This window comes from Salvelinus sp. IW2-2015, linkage group LG5 (genome assembly GCF_002910315.2).
Source record: "Salvelinus sp. IW2-2015 linkage group LG5, ASM291031v2, whole genome shotgun sequence".
Classification (NCBI taxonomy): Eukaryota; Metazoa; Chordata; class Actinopteri; order Salmoniformes; family Salmonidae; genus Salvelinus; species Salvelinus sp. IW2-2015.
Window position 1 is genome coordinate 15,562,896 of NC_036844.1, and position 15,881 is coordinate 15,578,776.

General features: G+C 47.3%; 1 protein-coding gene across 1 annotated transcript in view; it reads right to left on the reverse strand.

Moving 5' to 3' along the window:
• Nucleotides 1-455: 455 nt before the first annotated feature.
• The window catches only part of LOC111963972 (matrix metalloproteinase-17-like), an 86,225-nt gene continuing 70,799 nt past the window's right edge, over nt 456-15,881 (reverse strand). Inside the window, 8 exon segments of the mRNA XM_070443576.1 lie at nt 456-2,448; nt 4,072-4,329; nt 5,107-5,259; nt 5,985-6,054; nt 6,056-6,068; nt 7,066-7,123; nt 7,126-7,166; nt 8,447-8,627. Coding sequence (XP_070299677.1) covers nt 2,123-2,448; nt 4,072-4,329; nt 5,107-5,259; nt 5,985-6,054; nt 6,056-6,068; nt 7,066-7,123; nt 7,126-7,166; nt 8,447-8,627 — 1,100 coding nt within the window. The 3' untranslated portion in view covers nt 456-2,122.

Here is a 15,881-nt window from a genome sequence, read left to right on the forward strand (position 1 = left end):
CAGCCATTATTATGAGCCGTTCTCCCCTCATCAGCCTCTGCTGGAAAACGGTTTGTTTCAAACCTCATGCCATGCATTGTGTGTCTGCTTGAGTGTCTGCCTGACATTTATTTTTCCTTGAGTCAATAACACAATATCTGGAGTGTTATTGGCTCTAGTCACTGAATTCTGTCACAAAACACATGTACTACACATAATCCTGAATAAACAGATCTGAAACAAGGAATGAATGTAGAAGATGGCTTGTTACCAGGACAAGACTGGCATAGTTTGATTGGCATGGTTTGTTTTGCAATGAGGAAACAATAACCTGCGTGTGTACATAAGAAACATGGCTCCCAACAACACAGACAAGAAAGTAACTGCCAGCCTGTGACGGCAGRCGACGCATTGTCCTCCTCTTTCTGTTCAGCTTGGGCTCCCTGTGACACAAAATCATTACACGACCCAGTACCCTCTGTCTTACCCCCTCTTTATTTTCCTACAAAAATATTTCACCTTAGAAAAGACGGCTGAGAAATGTACATGTTTTTTTTTGTAACTGCCATAGAACTTTTCACCTCAAATAGATCTGTATATATAGACTGTAAGTAAATATATCTTAGGAATATTAATAAATCTAGTTGTGTTTTGAGTGGGTGCCCTCCTCTCAGCAGGCAGGTCTCTGGTGGATATCCATGTCCAGTCACTGTACTGGTACCCAGACATCCTCCTATCCTTAGAGATAGTTCATGTTAGGAGAGACAATGGAGAAGGAGAACGGCGCAGCTGGGTGACCGCTGGGTATCGCTGACCGCTGCAGTGACCACTGACCAGACCAGACCAAGGCATCATGAAAACCCCATCAAGCACATCCCCGAGTAGGGCTCGACCACAATCCCTCTGTGCTTATTACAAAAATACATCCTAATAATCAATACTAACAGGGTACCCTCTCTGATAACGGCAGGAGGTGCTACTGTATCTCAGCTGAGAAAAAAAGAAAGATACAGGAGCAAAGGTCTCAAAAGGGCCCGCGYGTGCAGTCAAGGAAGGAGAGTCAGTGTCATTACAGGAAGTAGTGTCCATTCCATCCAGATAGCCCTGACATTAGAAACTCAGTGAGAGAACAAGCTGTCCAATTATAGTGGAGTGTCCATCCGACCAGCTCACACATTACCAGTTGAATGATTGAGAGGAGACAGAAGCATTTGTCCAGCTAGCTCAGACTGTAAAAAAAGCACATGGAGTGGTCTGTGTGTGTGTGTGTTTGAGGGTTCTTAAAGTAACTTTCCAGTAAAAAAACACTTACAAGTTAATATTCTGCTAACTCATACGCAAATAATGCTGTTGATTCATCCTATACTAGTATTTGTGGCCAAAGCATAAATTGGTGACAAAACACTTGAAAAACCCAACCTCAAACAGTTTAAAAAATGCTTGGTTATTTCCTCAGAGAGGATGGTCATCTTCCTGAGGAGGATGAGCTAGCCAATCAGTGGTCTAGTCGTGTGAATATTTTTAATGACCGMTYTACGCCAACACCATTCTGTTGTTGGGGCACGCCCCACAACATTCCAACAAAGAAAAGCWGTTTTTTAACATAATACATTTTTMGGGGGAAGGAAAACTATTTCACTAATATTMTAATTAATAATAGGTCATATTTCACAGAAATCCCAAAACCCTGGAGTTACTTTAAAGCTCTTATAGTGATTGCAGGAACAAGGGGACAGGGAGCACAGCATCCCAGAGTACCACTCTCCTGCTAGACTGCTTAGTCACYGAGGGACATTTTGCTATAAACTTGTTATCATTATCATCATCAAGTTTATATACTATTTCCATTATCGTCATGTTATCACATTTCTAATTCAATCCAGTATCATAATTTAAACATCATTCATTTGAAAGCATATTGATCCATTGAGAAGGATTTGGTATAATAAATAAAACAAATTAACAATGAGGATCCCAATTAAGATAACAATAACAACAAATTCCTCCAGTCATCGTTTTGATTCGATGGTGTAGCTGGTCTGGCAGTACCCAGGCGAAAAGCCCCTTAAGCCACTCCCCCGCTCTCAGCAGATTGGCTGCTGTACTTCCTGTCACAGAGTGAGGCCGCTCCCCTCTGCTTACATCATAGAGGGACGTAGGATAGTACCCCAGAGAGAGTCAAGAGGGCAAGTAGCCAGAGGGGGGAGGGTGAGGGCTGGGCTCCCAAGGGCGAGGCKGAGTTGGAGGTGCAGGAGCACACCTCGTAGCCGTTTTCTGCGTGGTCGGCGTGGTGCTGCCCGTGTAGCCGCGTGTTAGCCGTGTTATTGGCCTCTGTGGCTGGGGAGTCCGACTGCATCTCTGTACACACCAGCCAGTCCTTTCCTATGGACCGTGGGTACCCAGCCTCCACCTCCATATCACTGCCCACCACACGCCAGTACTCCTTCCCCTTGAAGAAGTATGAGGAGCCTTAATGAAAAGAGGAAGAAGACAAAGAGGCTGCATAAGTGAAAAAGAGGGTGTGATGATTGATTTTGCTATGGTAATACATCAMTCACTTGATTCTGTCTCGCTGTTTTTCGTCCAGTCCCTCTCTCTATTCACCAGTTTGTTTTCCCACACCAGTACGTATTCCCACAACAAACTCTCATTCTCTTCCTCTCTCTCAAATATATTTTTTCCCCCCTCATCTGTCTCCTGTCTCTACAAGCCGCTATCTCTTCCTCTCWCTCTCTCTKCCTTCCTTGCTCTTATCCTCCCTAGCACTATCTCTCCCACTCTTTCCATCCCTGCCACCACATCCACCTCTGTCCCTGAGGTCTTTGATGTGCTTCCAGTTCCCAGGCCCCCAGGGTCCACGTGTGTATGTATGAATCCTCTGGTGGCTCAGACTGTCATTTTTGCGCGTGGCCTGTGCTCACCGACATCAAACAGCTCCGAGCAGGACCTCTAGAGTTGGCAGCGGTACAGAGCCCAGCACACGGAGGAAAGCGCTTACATACACTCAGCCACAGGAGTCGCTACAGGGGAGAAAGGATCTAACTGGCTCACGTGGAGACTCGGCTGGAGCTTGCCATGCGTGTGTGTGTTTATGCACTGTAGAGTGAGTGTGTAAAATGGCTGTGTGTGTTACTGAATAAGGGGTTTTGATAACTTGTGTTCACTATACTGTATGAATATGTTTGATAAGCTATTCGATTTATTTGTAGCTACATTATATGCTTGTTTGTGTGTGMGTGTGCGCGCTTGAGTTTCTGTGAGACAGATAGAGAGGTGAGGGCTGTATACTGCATGTGTGCTTTGGTGTGATATGACTTACCAATGTGTCAGACTGAGTGTACTTTAATTACTGTTAGACTGGCCTTCCACTGGTTAGGGTCTGACTGAGATAGGCACTGCTGTGCAATAGCTGGGACATGATGCCCTAGCACCATCCTGCCCCCCCCCACACACACACACTCCAGCTGCAGGCGATTGCTGCCATGACAACCCAACAATGAATACACAGGCTCAGCAATGAAAACACTATGGTTGCATCCCAAATGACACCCCATTCCTTATACAGTGCACTACTTTTGACCAGAGCACTATGGGCCCTGGCTAAAAGTAGCGCTTTAAATAGGGAATAGGATGCCATTTGGGACACAGCACCTATCATTCCCAGATCACACTCCAGATCAAAAGACCGAATATCAAATTACATGTTAGGGGCCGTCTGCATTGAGGGCTTTAGAATGCATAGCGGCTCCACCAGGACTGTGGTTTAGGCAGGCTTGACTGACCAATGACCTGGGCTGTTTTTGACTAGATTAGTCTCCAGTCTGAGAGAGTTAGAGGGCAAGGGGGCTGGAGAGGAAAAGGACCCAGTGTGGGTTAGTAGTGGATATACTGTAGAAGTAGACCTGTCAGGACCCTGAGGGCAGGGATGAATGACATACACTCAGGTACTCTATTCTTTTTTACTAATGCTTCCGTTATTTTTGTGTATTGTCAAGTGCAGTGTACCGAATGTGTATTTCAGCTTGTATTTAGTTTTACGAAGTGAGCGATATGTGTATATGTAGTGAGTAAATGTGTGTGTCTAATACTCACCGTCAGACCATCGCATGGCATCGTCTAGTTGGGACGGGATCCCCTTCCACAGTGTGCTGTCTTTGGGGTAGCCCTGATCCATACGCCGTAGATGGTCGTCATAGCGCCAGTAGCGGTTGTCCTTGAAGAAGTAGGTCTTGTCGTTGTGGAGCCACACGAAGGCTGCGTCTACACCCTCCATAGGCAGGCCGAAGTCACTGATTGGCCGAGGATAACCCTCCTCCACGTTGTTGTCCTTGAATATCCAATACTTCAGTCCTGAGGAGGCGGGACAAAGGAATGTCAATCAACGAGAGTGAACTGGATAACTTGTTTAATGTAATAACTCAACTGAATGAAAGTGACMTGTGATTAAATGTGTTTTGTGATTAAACTATTCAATTGACTGAAATACAGACATACAGGTTTGTATTTTTTTGTTTTTGTGCTTTGGTAATCTTGATTGAATTTTAAACTCTCTGATATCCACAAAACACCCTCCAAGGCCAATGATGACACATGAAAGCAGCAATCAGCAGTTGAAACAATAACAAAGTGTTTCCTCACCCCTGTTTTTGGTAAAAAGCTGAGGGATGCAGCCGGAGAAATGTAACCACTCTGAAATTCATTGACAGAGCTATGGTTCCAAGYACTGACCATCCATGATATAAAATGATAGTTTTAACCATGTTTGAGGCTATATAGTGTTTGTTTACATGTGCTTTATTTACAAACATTGGAGTAAAACAAGRTTWTATTTTSTGTTCTGATGGGGTGTGACAGTTGAACTAAGCTCATGAGSCATTTATAAYTTATATTCTTRAAGAATCAATGGGTACAMATCATWCATTTTTAAGTCCAAAAATGGAAGTAGCAACTGATAGACCTCTTTTCATGTGTTTCTCAGAACACATTCATCTTCCTTTGACCAGCCCCAATATATCAAAACCCTTCAAAATTACAACAACACACTCCCTTTCATAGTTAGCATCATTGGTATAATAGCTGACCTCCCTGCCTCAACCACGACCACGGCTGAGTTTATGAGTTATGTACCTTTGAAGAAGACGATCTTGTGGTCCCCAGGTCTCTCGTAGACAGCGTCCACACTGTCCAGGTTGGTAGGCAGGCCTCTCCAGAACCTGTGGGTCTGAGCCGGACGCAGAGACACCAGGTGCTTCTCCCGCGTCAGACGCCAGAAATYCTTCCCTAGGAGGAAYAMAGAGATAGTAAAAGAAAAGTAGGAAGAAAATGTAAAAAAGTGGAAGAGAGAATACAAAGTCCTTCTCTCTCTGTTTCAGTTTGTGTGTGTCTGTACAGGATTGTGCACTGTATGTGGAGTGCATGTGTGTGTGTGTGTGTTTGTATGCATTGTATGTGTGTTAATTGTATGTGTGTTAATGGGTGTTGTCCAGAGGAAATAAGATAAATGGTCCACAGGGAAAACATGTGTGGACACCTCAGGGCATATTGTACCCAGGCAGGCACACAGCTGGCGGAACCAACCAAGCGAACAGGGAGAAGCAGATTCAGCCTAGCTCCCAGTATCTGTGTCGGACTGCCTTAGTCTAAGTTTGTCTGAGTTTGGTCACAGCCTGTGTATTATTACTTTGTAATCTGCAGCTCTACAGGGTATTAACAGCGTCCATACATACTTAACTTTAATTATTACCAGGAGTTCTCTTGAGGTTAACCGATGTTAATTAAGATTTTTTTTTGCAAGACAGACCTGTCTCATAAAACCTTATAACTGGACAGTAAAATGTATCCAATTGATTGTGTGAGTCAGATGGAACTGGGGGCCCCTCTAGGGCTATCCCCTGTCTGGGAGTGTGAAGGTGTGTGTGGAACTCAGAGAGATATGCTTGGCTGGGTTCTATATTGATCGCAGGCAGCGCCACACTCTGTTCTCTCCTTCTGCCCTCTCTCTGTACCTTTGAAAAAGAAGGCCTCTCCACGAATCTGGGCCACTGCATCGAAGTGACTTGTGCACCTGTTAGGGGCATTCTCGTGCCGGCCTAAGGAAAGAAAGAAGGAGAGAGAGGGGAGGGGAGAGAATGAGAGAGAGAGGGGAGCGAGAGACAAAAGTGACAATAATATAATTAATTGAAGAAGACTAAGAACAGAATGTACTGTACCACAAAACCACTTTCAATCCCCAGTCAGACGTACTGTAATGTGCTGTACGTTTTACTATGCCAGTCTAAATCAGTGTCTTTCTCATCTTAAACCAATGGTGTCGTGTCTCTGTTTGTTTCAATGTATGCAAACGCCCATGCGCACTATATGTTGTGTTTATTTACTGCGTATGCGTGTCAATTAAAAAACGAGCCAACATCATAAGAAGGAGATGTTACGTCCTGACGCAGGAGGAGACCGAGGTCCTACTCACGCATTATCCCAGGTCTAATGACTTGAGTTAAGCGCTTGACGTGTCTTGGCTGCAAATGACGAGCAATTACAACGACAGAGGCTGCTTTGTGAGAGGCTACTCGCCTAGATCCTTATAACAAAAGATCTCTATTCAGGGCTTATTAACAGAGGAGCTGCGCAGAGAGGACTTATATAGTGACCTTTGTCAGGCTAAATCCACCTTGTCCAACATCATCACCACAAGAATGGAGTGGAGGAGAAATGAAAAGAAGGGAAAGCTACAGAAAAAGACACAAAGTCTCCGATTTGTTAGAAAATCTATTATATTAGATGAGTGCTGTGGTCATCTGGAGACTGATTTGGTAATAAATGGACTCATTTTGACTGTGACGCACACGCTCGGCTGTACTTTACTGTGACTGGAGGAACAAGGTGAAATAAGGACTGCACTATCTTCCACTGCTGCGGCGTTGTGACAATGTCCAAACTCGCTGACCTCCAGGACAGATAGATGACTGAGAGGAGAAAAAATGGTCTGGAAGTTTCTGAGACTTCAGTTTGAGGTATACAGGGGTGTGTAGATTTAATGTGTTCTGCCTGTTGTCCATGTGAGTGTGTTTGTTGTGTGTGTGTGTGACTTACGGGACAGTAGATCTGTTCTCAGGGAGGTCCAGTAGTACAGGTGGGTCAGCGGTCTGGAGGGATCATCAGGACGCGCCGTATGAGACACTGAATCTCTACCCCTGGGAAAGATGAGAGGGCAAGGGTCAATCAACTGCACCTTGAACACGCAACCCCACATCAGATATCAGATTTACAACACTAGGCTGCGTTTAAACAGGCAGCCCAATTTTATATATTTTTCACTTATTTGCCTTTTGACCAAATCAGATCAGCTCTTTGCCCATAAATTCACGTGTTCATTAACAGTGAGATCTCTCTCTCTCTCATCTCTCTCTCTCTCTCTTCTCTCTCTCTCTCCTCTCTCTCTCTCTCTCTCTCTCTCTCTCTCTCTCTCCTCCTCTCTCTCTCTCTCCTCTCTCTCTCTCTCTCTCTCTCTCTCTCTCTCTCTCTCTCTCTCTCTCTCTCTCTCTCTCTCTCTCTCTGTCCTCTCTCTCTCTCTCTCTCTCTCTCTCTCTCTCTTCTCTCTCTCTCTCTCTCTTCTCTCTCTCTCTCTTCTCTCTCTCTCTCTCTCTCTCTCTCTTCTCTCTCTCTCTCTCTCTCTCTCTCTCTCTCTCTCTCTCTCTCTCTCTCTCTCTCTCTCTCTCTCTTCTCTCTCTTCTCTCTCTCTCTCTCTCTCTCTCTCTCTCTCTTCTCTCTCTCTCTCGCTCTGCTCTCTCTCTCCTCTCTCTCTCTCTTCTCGTCTCTACCCTTGCCGCTAACTCAAGTCTCTTTCCTATCTCCCCCAGCCACTTATCCCCTCTCACCTATCAGTCTTCCTATCCTCCTCGCCTCCCTCTCTCTTCGCCCCTCAAGTATCTGTCTTCCTCTACTCTCCTCCTCTCCTACCTCTCTCAGTAGCATGGCACACAGTGATAAGCAGGGTCTGTGCCACAGGGATGACCAATTAAAGCCCTCTCTTCGCTCCTTGCATATAAACAAATCAATTCTGCTTCCTGTGCCGAGGCCTTGGGTTTTCTGCTCTGCACCGCCGTGTCGCGCTGAAGGATGGGCGGCCACATCCCGCRAGAATCATGGGTAATTATAGGCGACATTTGCAGTGAGTGGTTGAGGGGTGGTGGTGGGAAGGATTTTCCACACAGCATGTGTACATAGAAGGGATGGCAGGATGCCAGTCCAGGGATCTGTGTAAGTGAGGTAGGCAGGGGCAGGTAAAGAAGAGTTATGGAGGAGTAGCTAGGCAAGAGGTGTTCAGATGTGTGAACCGAAGGATAAAGATGACTGAAATAGGAAAGATAGGTGGAGAGTGGAGAGAGATGACTGGAATATGCGAGATGGAGAGGGGGAGGAGAGAAAGATAAGTGTTGGTTATAGTATAGGAGAGAGACGTGGGCTGGAGAACGTACCGTAGAGCTGCCAGACGCGGACCTTGTCCTCATAGGGGAGGTCGTACTTGAGTGGGTCCCCCACAGGACCCTGGTAGTACGGCCTCATGATGGACTCTATTGCTGAGGTGTGGGCCAGGCCAATAGCATGACCAAACTCATGCACTGCTACCGCAAACAGATCCATCCCGTGAGAGTCTGAGGGGAGAGAGCGAAAGGATAGAAGTGAGAGAGATAACAGTGAGATTTCTCCATCCATTGGAGCAGAGAAATACTTTAATAAAGCTTTTGTATCATGAACCCACCCCTCACTGATAGACAAGACAAAACAGAAGAATGTTGTGTTGGACTGCCCTAGAAAGCCTTGGCTTGTGTCAACTGGAATGGCTAATAGGAGCAGGAGCCTATTGTGACATGATGAGGTAGGACCCAGGAGCAGAGAAGAGAATCAGACGATAGGTGACCGGGTTGATGCGACTCAGGATCTTGAATGGTCCTACGTAGTGCAGGGCGAGATTCCGAGAGTCCACTTTTAAGAGGAGATCACGGGTGGACAGCCACTCCCGATGACCAGGTCGGAGGAGCCGAAGGGGCCTTCGTTGTCGGTTTGCCTGGTGTTGTTTTCAAACAGAGGAGCGGAACAAGGAGGATTGCGCTCTGGTCCAGGTGCGGCAAATTTGTCAAATGAACACCTCTGCTGAGGGCACCCCCGCTTCGGCCTCTTGTTCAGGAAACGGGAGGGGGGAGGGGGGCGAACCCAAACTGACACTCGAAAGGCGACAGTTCGGCAGTGTGTTGTAAGCATATTCGGCCCAGATGAGGAACTTGCCCCAGTTGGTGACTTGAGTGGAGACAAAACAGCGGAGGAACTTCTCCAGCTCCTGTTTGACCCGCTCAGTCTGCCCATTCGTCTGTGGGTGGAACCCAGAGGAGAGACTCCTGACACCCCCAACAGGGAGCAGAAGGCTTTCCAATACTGCATGARGAACTGGGGGCCACGGTCCAAGACAATGTCCTGTGTGAGTCCTTGTAGTCGAAAGACATGGCTAATCATGAGATCAGTTGTCTCTTTGGCCGAGGGCAACTTGCATAGGGCGATGAAATGGGCGACCACCAGGATAGTGGTAAGCCCTTGGGATGGAGGTAACCCCATGATAAAGTCTAGGGACAGGTGGGAACCAGGGCCGTTTGGGGATGGGCAGAGGTTGGAGCAACCCAGCCCGTTGCTGTCGTGAGGACTTGCTTTGGGCACAGATGAAGCAGGTCGTAGCGAAGGATCTCAGATCCTCAATCATGTTGTGCCACCAGAATTTCCGCCTCAGGAACTCCAGTGTCCGATTAACCCCTGGATGCCCTGTTCATTTAGAGGAGTGTCCCCATTGTAGTACTCGGGAATGGGTTGAGCGTGGAACATAAAGTCTGTTAGTGGGTCCCCTGCCGGAGTCAGGTTCTCTGTCTGGYCTTGTCGGTCCGTGGTCTCAATACCACAGGGACCACAGGGGCCACAATGCGGGAGCTGGGGATGATGGGCTCGGGGTCTTTCTCCTCGTTAGAGACATCATGTTGTTGGGACAGGGCGTCTGCTTTCTGGTTCTTGGATCCCAGGTGATAGGCTAGTGTGAAGTTGAACCTGTTAAAAAACAGAGCCCACCGAGCCTGGCGAGTGTTCAACCTCTTGGCTTCTTGAATGGAGACCAAGTTCTTGTGYTCCATCCAGATCACGAAGGAATGAGGTGCCCCCACCAACCAGTGTCTCCACTCCTCAAGGGCCCACTTAACTGCCAAGAACTCCCGGGTTGCCAGCATCGTAGTTGCATTCCACCTTTGAGAGCCGCTTGGAGAGAAAGGCACATGGGTGCAGTTTCCTGTCRCCCTCATTCCGCTGTGAAAGGACCGCCCCTGCTCCAGTATTRGAGGCGTCCACCTCTACCATGAAGGGACGAGCAGGATCAGGATGAACAAGGATGGGTCCGGAGGTGAAATGTCCCTTGAGCTCCTTGAATGCCCTGTCAGCCTCGGGGGTCCAGCAAAACCGGGTCTGGGACWGACGGGTTAGGGCTGTGAGAGGCGCTGCCACRGCACCAAAATTGCGTGTAAAAATTGGAAAAACCCTGGCCTTGTTTGAATGAGGCGGGACGGGGCCAGTCGGWGACCACCGTAACTTTTACGGGGTCCATTTAGATGCCGGCGGGAGAGATAATATGAGAGATAATTTGGCCCAGGAATGAGACTTGGGATACGTGGAACTCACACTTCTCTATTTTGACATATAGCTGACTCTGCAGGAGGCGTCTCCAGACTTGGCAGACATGCAGGATGTGTTCTGGAAGGGTCTTGGAGAAGATCAGGATGTCGTCGGGGTAAATAAAGACGAAACGATTCAACATGTCCCTAAGAGTGTCATTAACCAATGCCGGTAAGTTCGATAATCCGAATGGCATGACTAAATAACCATAGTGGCCACTAGGGGTGTTAAAGGTAGTTTTCCATTCATCTCCCTCACTGATTCTCACCAGATTGTAAGCATTGCGCAGGTCCAGTTTGGTGAAGAATTGGGGCCCTTAGGCAAGCTCCAAGGCGGAGGACATCAGGGGTAGGGGGTAACGGTTCTTAATCATAATCCTGTTCAGCCCTCGGTAATCGATGCACAGACCCCCATCCTTCTTTCCCACGAAGAATAAGCTTGCGCCAGCTGGGGATGTTGAGGAACGAATGAAGCCTGCCTCCAGCGACTCCGGGATGTAGTCGTCCATGGCTGCTGCTTCAGGGGCCGAGAGGGAGTAAAGAATCTGAATCTGCAGAGGGATGGGGCATTTCACGCAGGGGATTTGTAATTCTCTGGCGAGGTCCTGATCAATGAAATGATCCGCGGCCCCAGAGTCCACAAAGGCTTGAATATGGTGCTGATGGTTGTCCCAGTGTAGGGRCACTGGTAGTGACAGACGGTGACTGGGTAGCCTGGGAGTGACTACACAGCTTGTCAGGGTCTCCCCCTGTCCTGGCGAGCCCCTGTGTTTCCTGTAAGCTCTGGGCATGTAGAATGGACAGCAGCCTTTGCACATGCGCCTGTCGCCTTCCTGTGGGCTCAGTGCGTCCCAGCTGCATGGGCTCCTCAGTACTGGGGAAACCAGGATACTGGGATGYTATCAAAGGGGCGCTGTCTCACTCATTCTTGGATGCGGTTGTCGATCTTGAATTCAAGCGTTATCAGGGACTCYAGTTCCTCTCCCAGTTTCTGAGAGGCCAGTTCATCCTTGATAGAGTTAGATAGACCTTGGTGGAAGGCGGTGACCAGTGCCTCAGTATTCCACCCACTCTCGGCAGCGAGGGTGCAGAACTTAATGGTGAAGTCAGCCACTGGTCTGGTCCCTTCGCGGAGTTTGAAGAGCCGGCTCGCTGCTTCTCATCTGCCGATTGGGTGGTCGTTGCAACTCGAAAATGAAGGCTGATATCAAATCAAATTTTATTGGTCACATACACATATTTAGCAGATGTTATTGCGGGTGTAGAGAAATGCTATGGAGCTGCAGGATGGTGGCTGCTCTTCCCACACCACCGTTGCCCATGCCATGGCTTTACCCGAGAGTAGAGAGAGGATATAGGTGATCTTGGCCCGATCGGTGTGGAACAAGAAGGACTGTAGCTCGAACACCAGAGAGCACTGTGTTAGGAACCCCTTGCATCTTCCCGGGTGGCCGTCATACTACTCGGGGCCTGGGATCTTCGGTTCTCGGTGCAGGTTCCCTGGGAAATCTACGGTGACGACTGGAGCACTGGACGCTGAGACTTAGGCAGTGGCTCCTCCTGGGTTGTGGATGTGCATTGGTTGGAGGGTTGTCGGTAAGTGGCCGGAGAGTCTCTGATATTTGGGAAAGTTGTTCTTGCTGTCACCCCAGCAGTGCTCCTTGGTGGGTTATAACWTTCTTGATCTGGTCGATCTCTGCTGGGTCCATGCTGGAGGCAGACGCTTGCTGTGACATTAGGTAGAATCCAGGAGCAGAGAKGAGAACCAGACGAGGAACCAGTGGTTAAGAATAAACGTAAATACTTTACTTGGAAAAAGTTTGACAGTAGGTACAAAGTAAAACTGGGACAACAACCAACACTAGGACTCGAAAACCTACTCKGGAGACAAACACACACAGCAAACAAATCAAGCATCTGCAAAGGGTAACAGAAAACACACATCTCTTAAAAGGGAATCATAATTAGTAATAGAAAACACCTGAGTGTCATAATAGTCTCTAGGGCGGTCTCTGCCGCCCTCTTGTGACAGGTGGAACCATGACGCCAATCTCCTGTTTCTGTAGCGTGAGGCAGCTTGATGTACAAGTACACCGCCTGGATAGGACGCTAGTCTATTGCAGGGCCTTAACCCCAATTGATCTCCTTAATGTTGAGTGTCAAGCAAAAAGCAAATCGTTTTTACAGTCTTTGGTATGACTCGGCCGAGAATCAACCTCCAAACTTTTCAATCTCCGGGCGGACACAGTGTTTTTCTCTTACTTCTAAACTCATCTTCATATAGTTACAGTTAAGAAGACTGGCAGACAGGCACAGAGGCTTTTAATGCTTTTAGGGTAGTGGTGCAGAGAGATAGTTATGGAAATGCAGTCTGATCCARGAGCTGTCAGTCACAGACGAGCATGGAGGGACACCTGGAGCGAGGGCAGCATGCTAGAAATACCGCTCCTCTCCTCCACGGCTGAATTTGCTTWAAAAAAAAGAAAGAAAACCTGTTTCGTCTGGCTCTGCTAAGCGAGACCAAGAGTTCTAACCTGTGGCTAAGAGATTTCGATTGCGGCTCTACCATCCACCAAACTCGGTGTGGTGTGTTCGTGTGCCACAGCTAGCWAGGTTCCCTGATGCTTTGTGTGTGTCTAGCTTTAGATTAGCACAGGRTTGGCTGCGTCTCAGGGTCATGCTCAAACACAGACAAATGAGAGTGTTGGTGATAGATTCACTCCTGGTTAGTGTAGCCACCAGGGCGAGGAAAGCCCAATACTAGTTGTAATCTAAGGGWGCACATTGTGCAGAAATGGAATGGAGAAATGGTGGAMGAGGAAGGYAGAGAAGGGAGGAAGAGAGGAAGGGATAATAGGAGGGAGAGAGGTTATGGTACCATGGTGCTATTTCCTTTATGAGGAGTATGCAGGGTGGAGGAGGAAGCATCTGGGCTGGGATGGGTGGCAGCAGGAGGTACAGAGAGAGAGAGAGCGAGAGAGTACAGGCCAGATGGAGTCTGTCTGTCCCATTAGATTTAGGGATGGGAACCTTTTCTAAAAGCAAGCCACAGGTGGCTAGAAAAGGGTGCTGCTGGGAAAACTTTAGGAGTCTGTGGAGGATGAGAGGAACAATCCCCTATTCCCTTTTAGAGTCCTTTGTACACTGACTACAGCAGGTTCAGCCCTGTGACTGTTTACTCAGCCAAAATGCTACCAGCTTTGTGGAACCTGACTCCATGCCCCTGTGACCATCTCCAAATATGACTAGGGCTCCATTTRGATGTCTCTCTCCATTCCTCAGGAGAGGGCTGCTGTTCCTCTGTGGTGATGGCGATGGTGGTGATGGCGTACAGCCTGTTAGCCATGGGGTGTACCCTGGTCTCTGAGGAGCCAGTCAGCCAGAGCAGGAGACTAAATGACTGGCTGACAGCTTGATAATGTGGATGAGCAGGGTGGAGCAATTTCTACCTTCTCTTCTCTGTCTCTCTGTCTCTTTCTTTCTCTCTCCCAGTTTCACACAAACATGAACACACTCAAGTGTGCACACGCACACAGGCATGAACCAAAGCCAAAMTGAAAACACACCTGCTTAATGAGCCTTTTGTTTCGGCCACCGTAAGCTGTCTGCATTAGCGAGCAATCAGCGGCGAGATAATGAATAAAAGCAATGTGTCTGCTGTCAAAACAAAAACAGCCTTCCATTTATGTGACTCGGGCCCCAGGAGCCTACCCTGGCCACCACATTTGAAGTCACCCCTTACAATCAACCAGTGGGGAGCAGAATGCTAGCGAACTTAAATGGAGCGTTCAGCATTCTGCTAGCTCCACTGTTCTTCAAATGGCAATTTTTAATTCAGTGGTAATTACACACATTAGCAGATCGCCCTCAAAGGGTGGAAAGTTGTAAGGTCCTTACAAGAACAATACAATGGGAGATGTTTTCAGAGAATAGGCAAGGGGTGAGAGAAAAAAAAGGGTGAGAGGAAAAGCAATTACTCAAGTCCTTATTCCTCTGATAACGTCCATCCTTCTTAAGAAGATTAGGGCCCAGGATGTCTACTGAACCACCGCGTTTCACTGCTAGCTCTTGACCTTACAAGTTACCAACCTCTCCAAAGATTATCTTTCTTGTTGGATAAGTTCAGAGCAACAACAACACCACATCAAATATCAGTGGTATTAGGGGAAAAAAGAGCTCAGGGCCAGGCCTGATCCTGATGCATGACTGGACTGAAAAGGAACCTTATGCTGCAGGGAAAAGTAATTGAGTAGCCAGATAAAAAGGTGCCCCATTTCAAACGGCCTCCGTACTCAATTCTTGCTCGTACAATATGCATATTATTATTACATTGGATAGAAAACAATCTCATAGTTTCTAAAAACCGTTTGAATTTTTTCTTTGAGTGGAACAGAAGTCATTTGGCAGCACTTCCCTGACCAGGAAGTAAATGTCAGAAATCTATTGCTCTCTTCAACGTTCTGCCTATACATGGTCATGATACGTAGGACCCTACGTACACTTCATACGCCTTCCTCTGGGTGTCAAGAGGATGTGAGAGAAGGAATTTTTGTGTTTCATCTTGTTCTGAGGTGGATTAAAGCTATTTCTTTGACGCTGACGCCGACCACTTCCGGAGTCGTGAAGCGCGCGACTTGGAAAGTGAGATTGCGTTCTGTTTTGTCTGGCCGTTTCGGACGACAACTATCTCCGGCTCGGTTTTTTATTTGATAAAATGTGACCATATTCATCGTAATGTAATGTTTTTTTCAATATAGTTTAAATCAGATTATTTGAATTTTTTCGGGAGTTTTGCCGTGTTCCGTTCCTCTGACTTTTCTTTTACGTTGGACAGATCCGTGCCACTCGACCAGTACCCCATGCTAATGAAGAGGGAAAGTTGCCATTCTGAATCCAAACAACGACTCATCTGGACAAAGGACACCTTGATCAACATTCTGATGAAAGATCAGCAAAAGTAAGACCCAATTTATAATGTTTATTTCATATATCTGTCGTGCATCCCGTCAACTGGTCGGTGGCGCCCAAGTGTGTCTGGCTATTGTTGGCTATGCTAATATAGCGCTACATTTTTGTTTTCGGCTGTAAAACATTTAATAAATCGGAAATATTGTCTGGAATCACAAGAATCCTGTCCTTTCAATTGCTGCACAGTAATGTATTTTTTCAGAGAATGTTTTATCGATGAGTAATTAGGTATTTGACGTT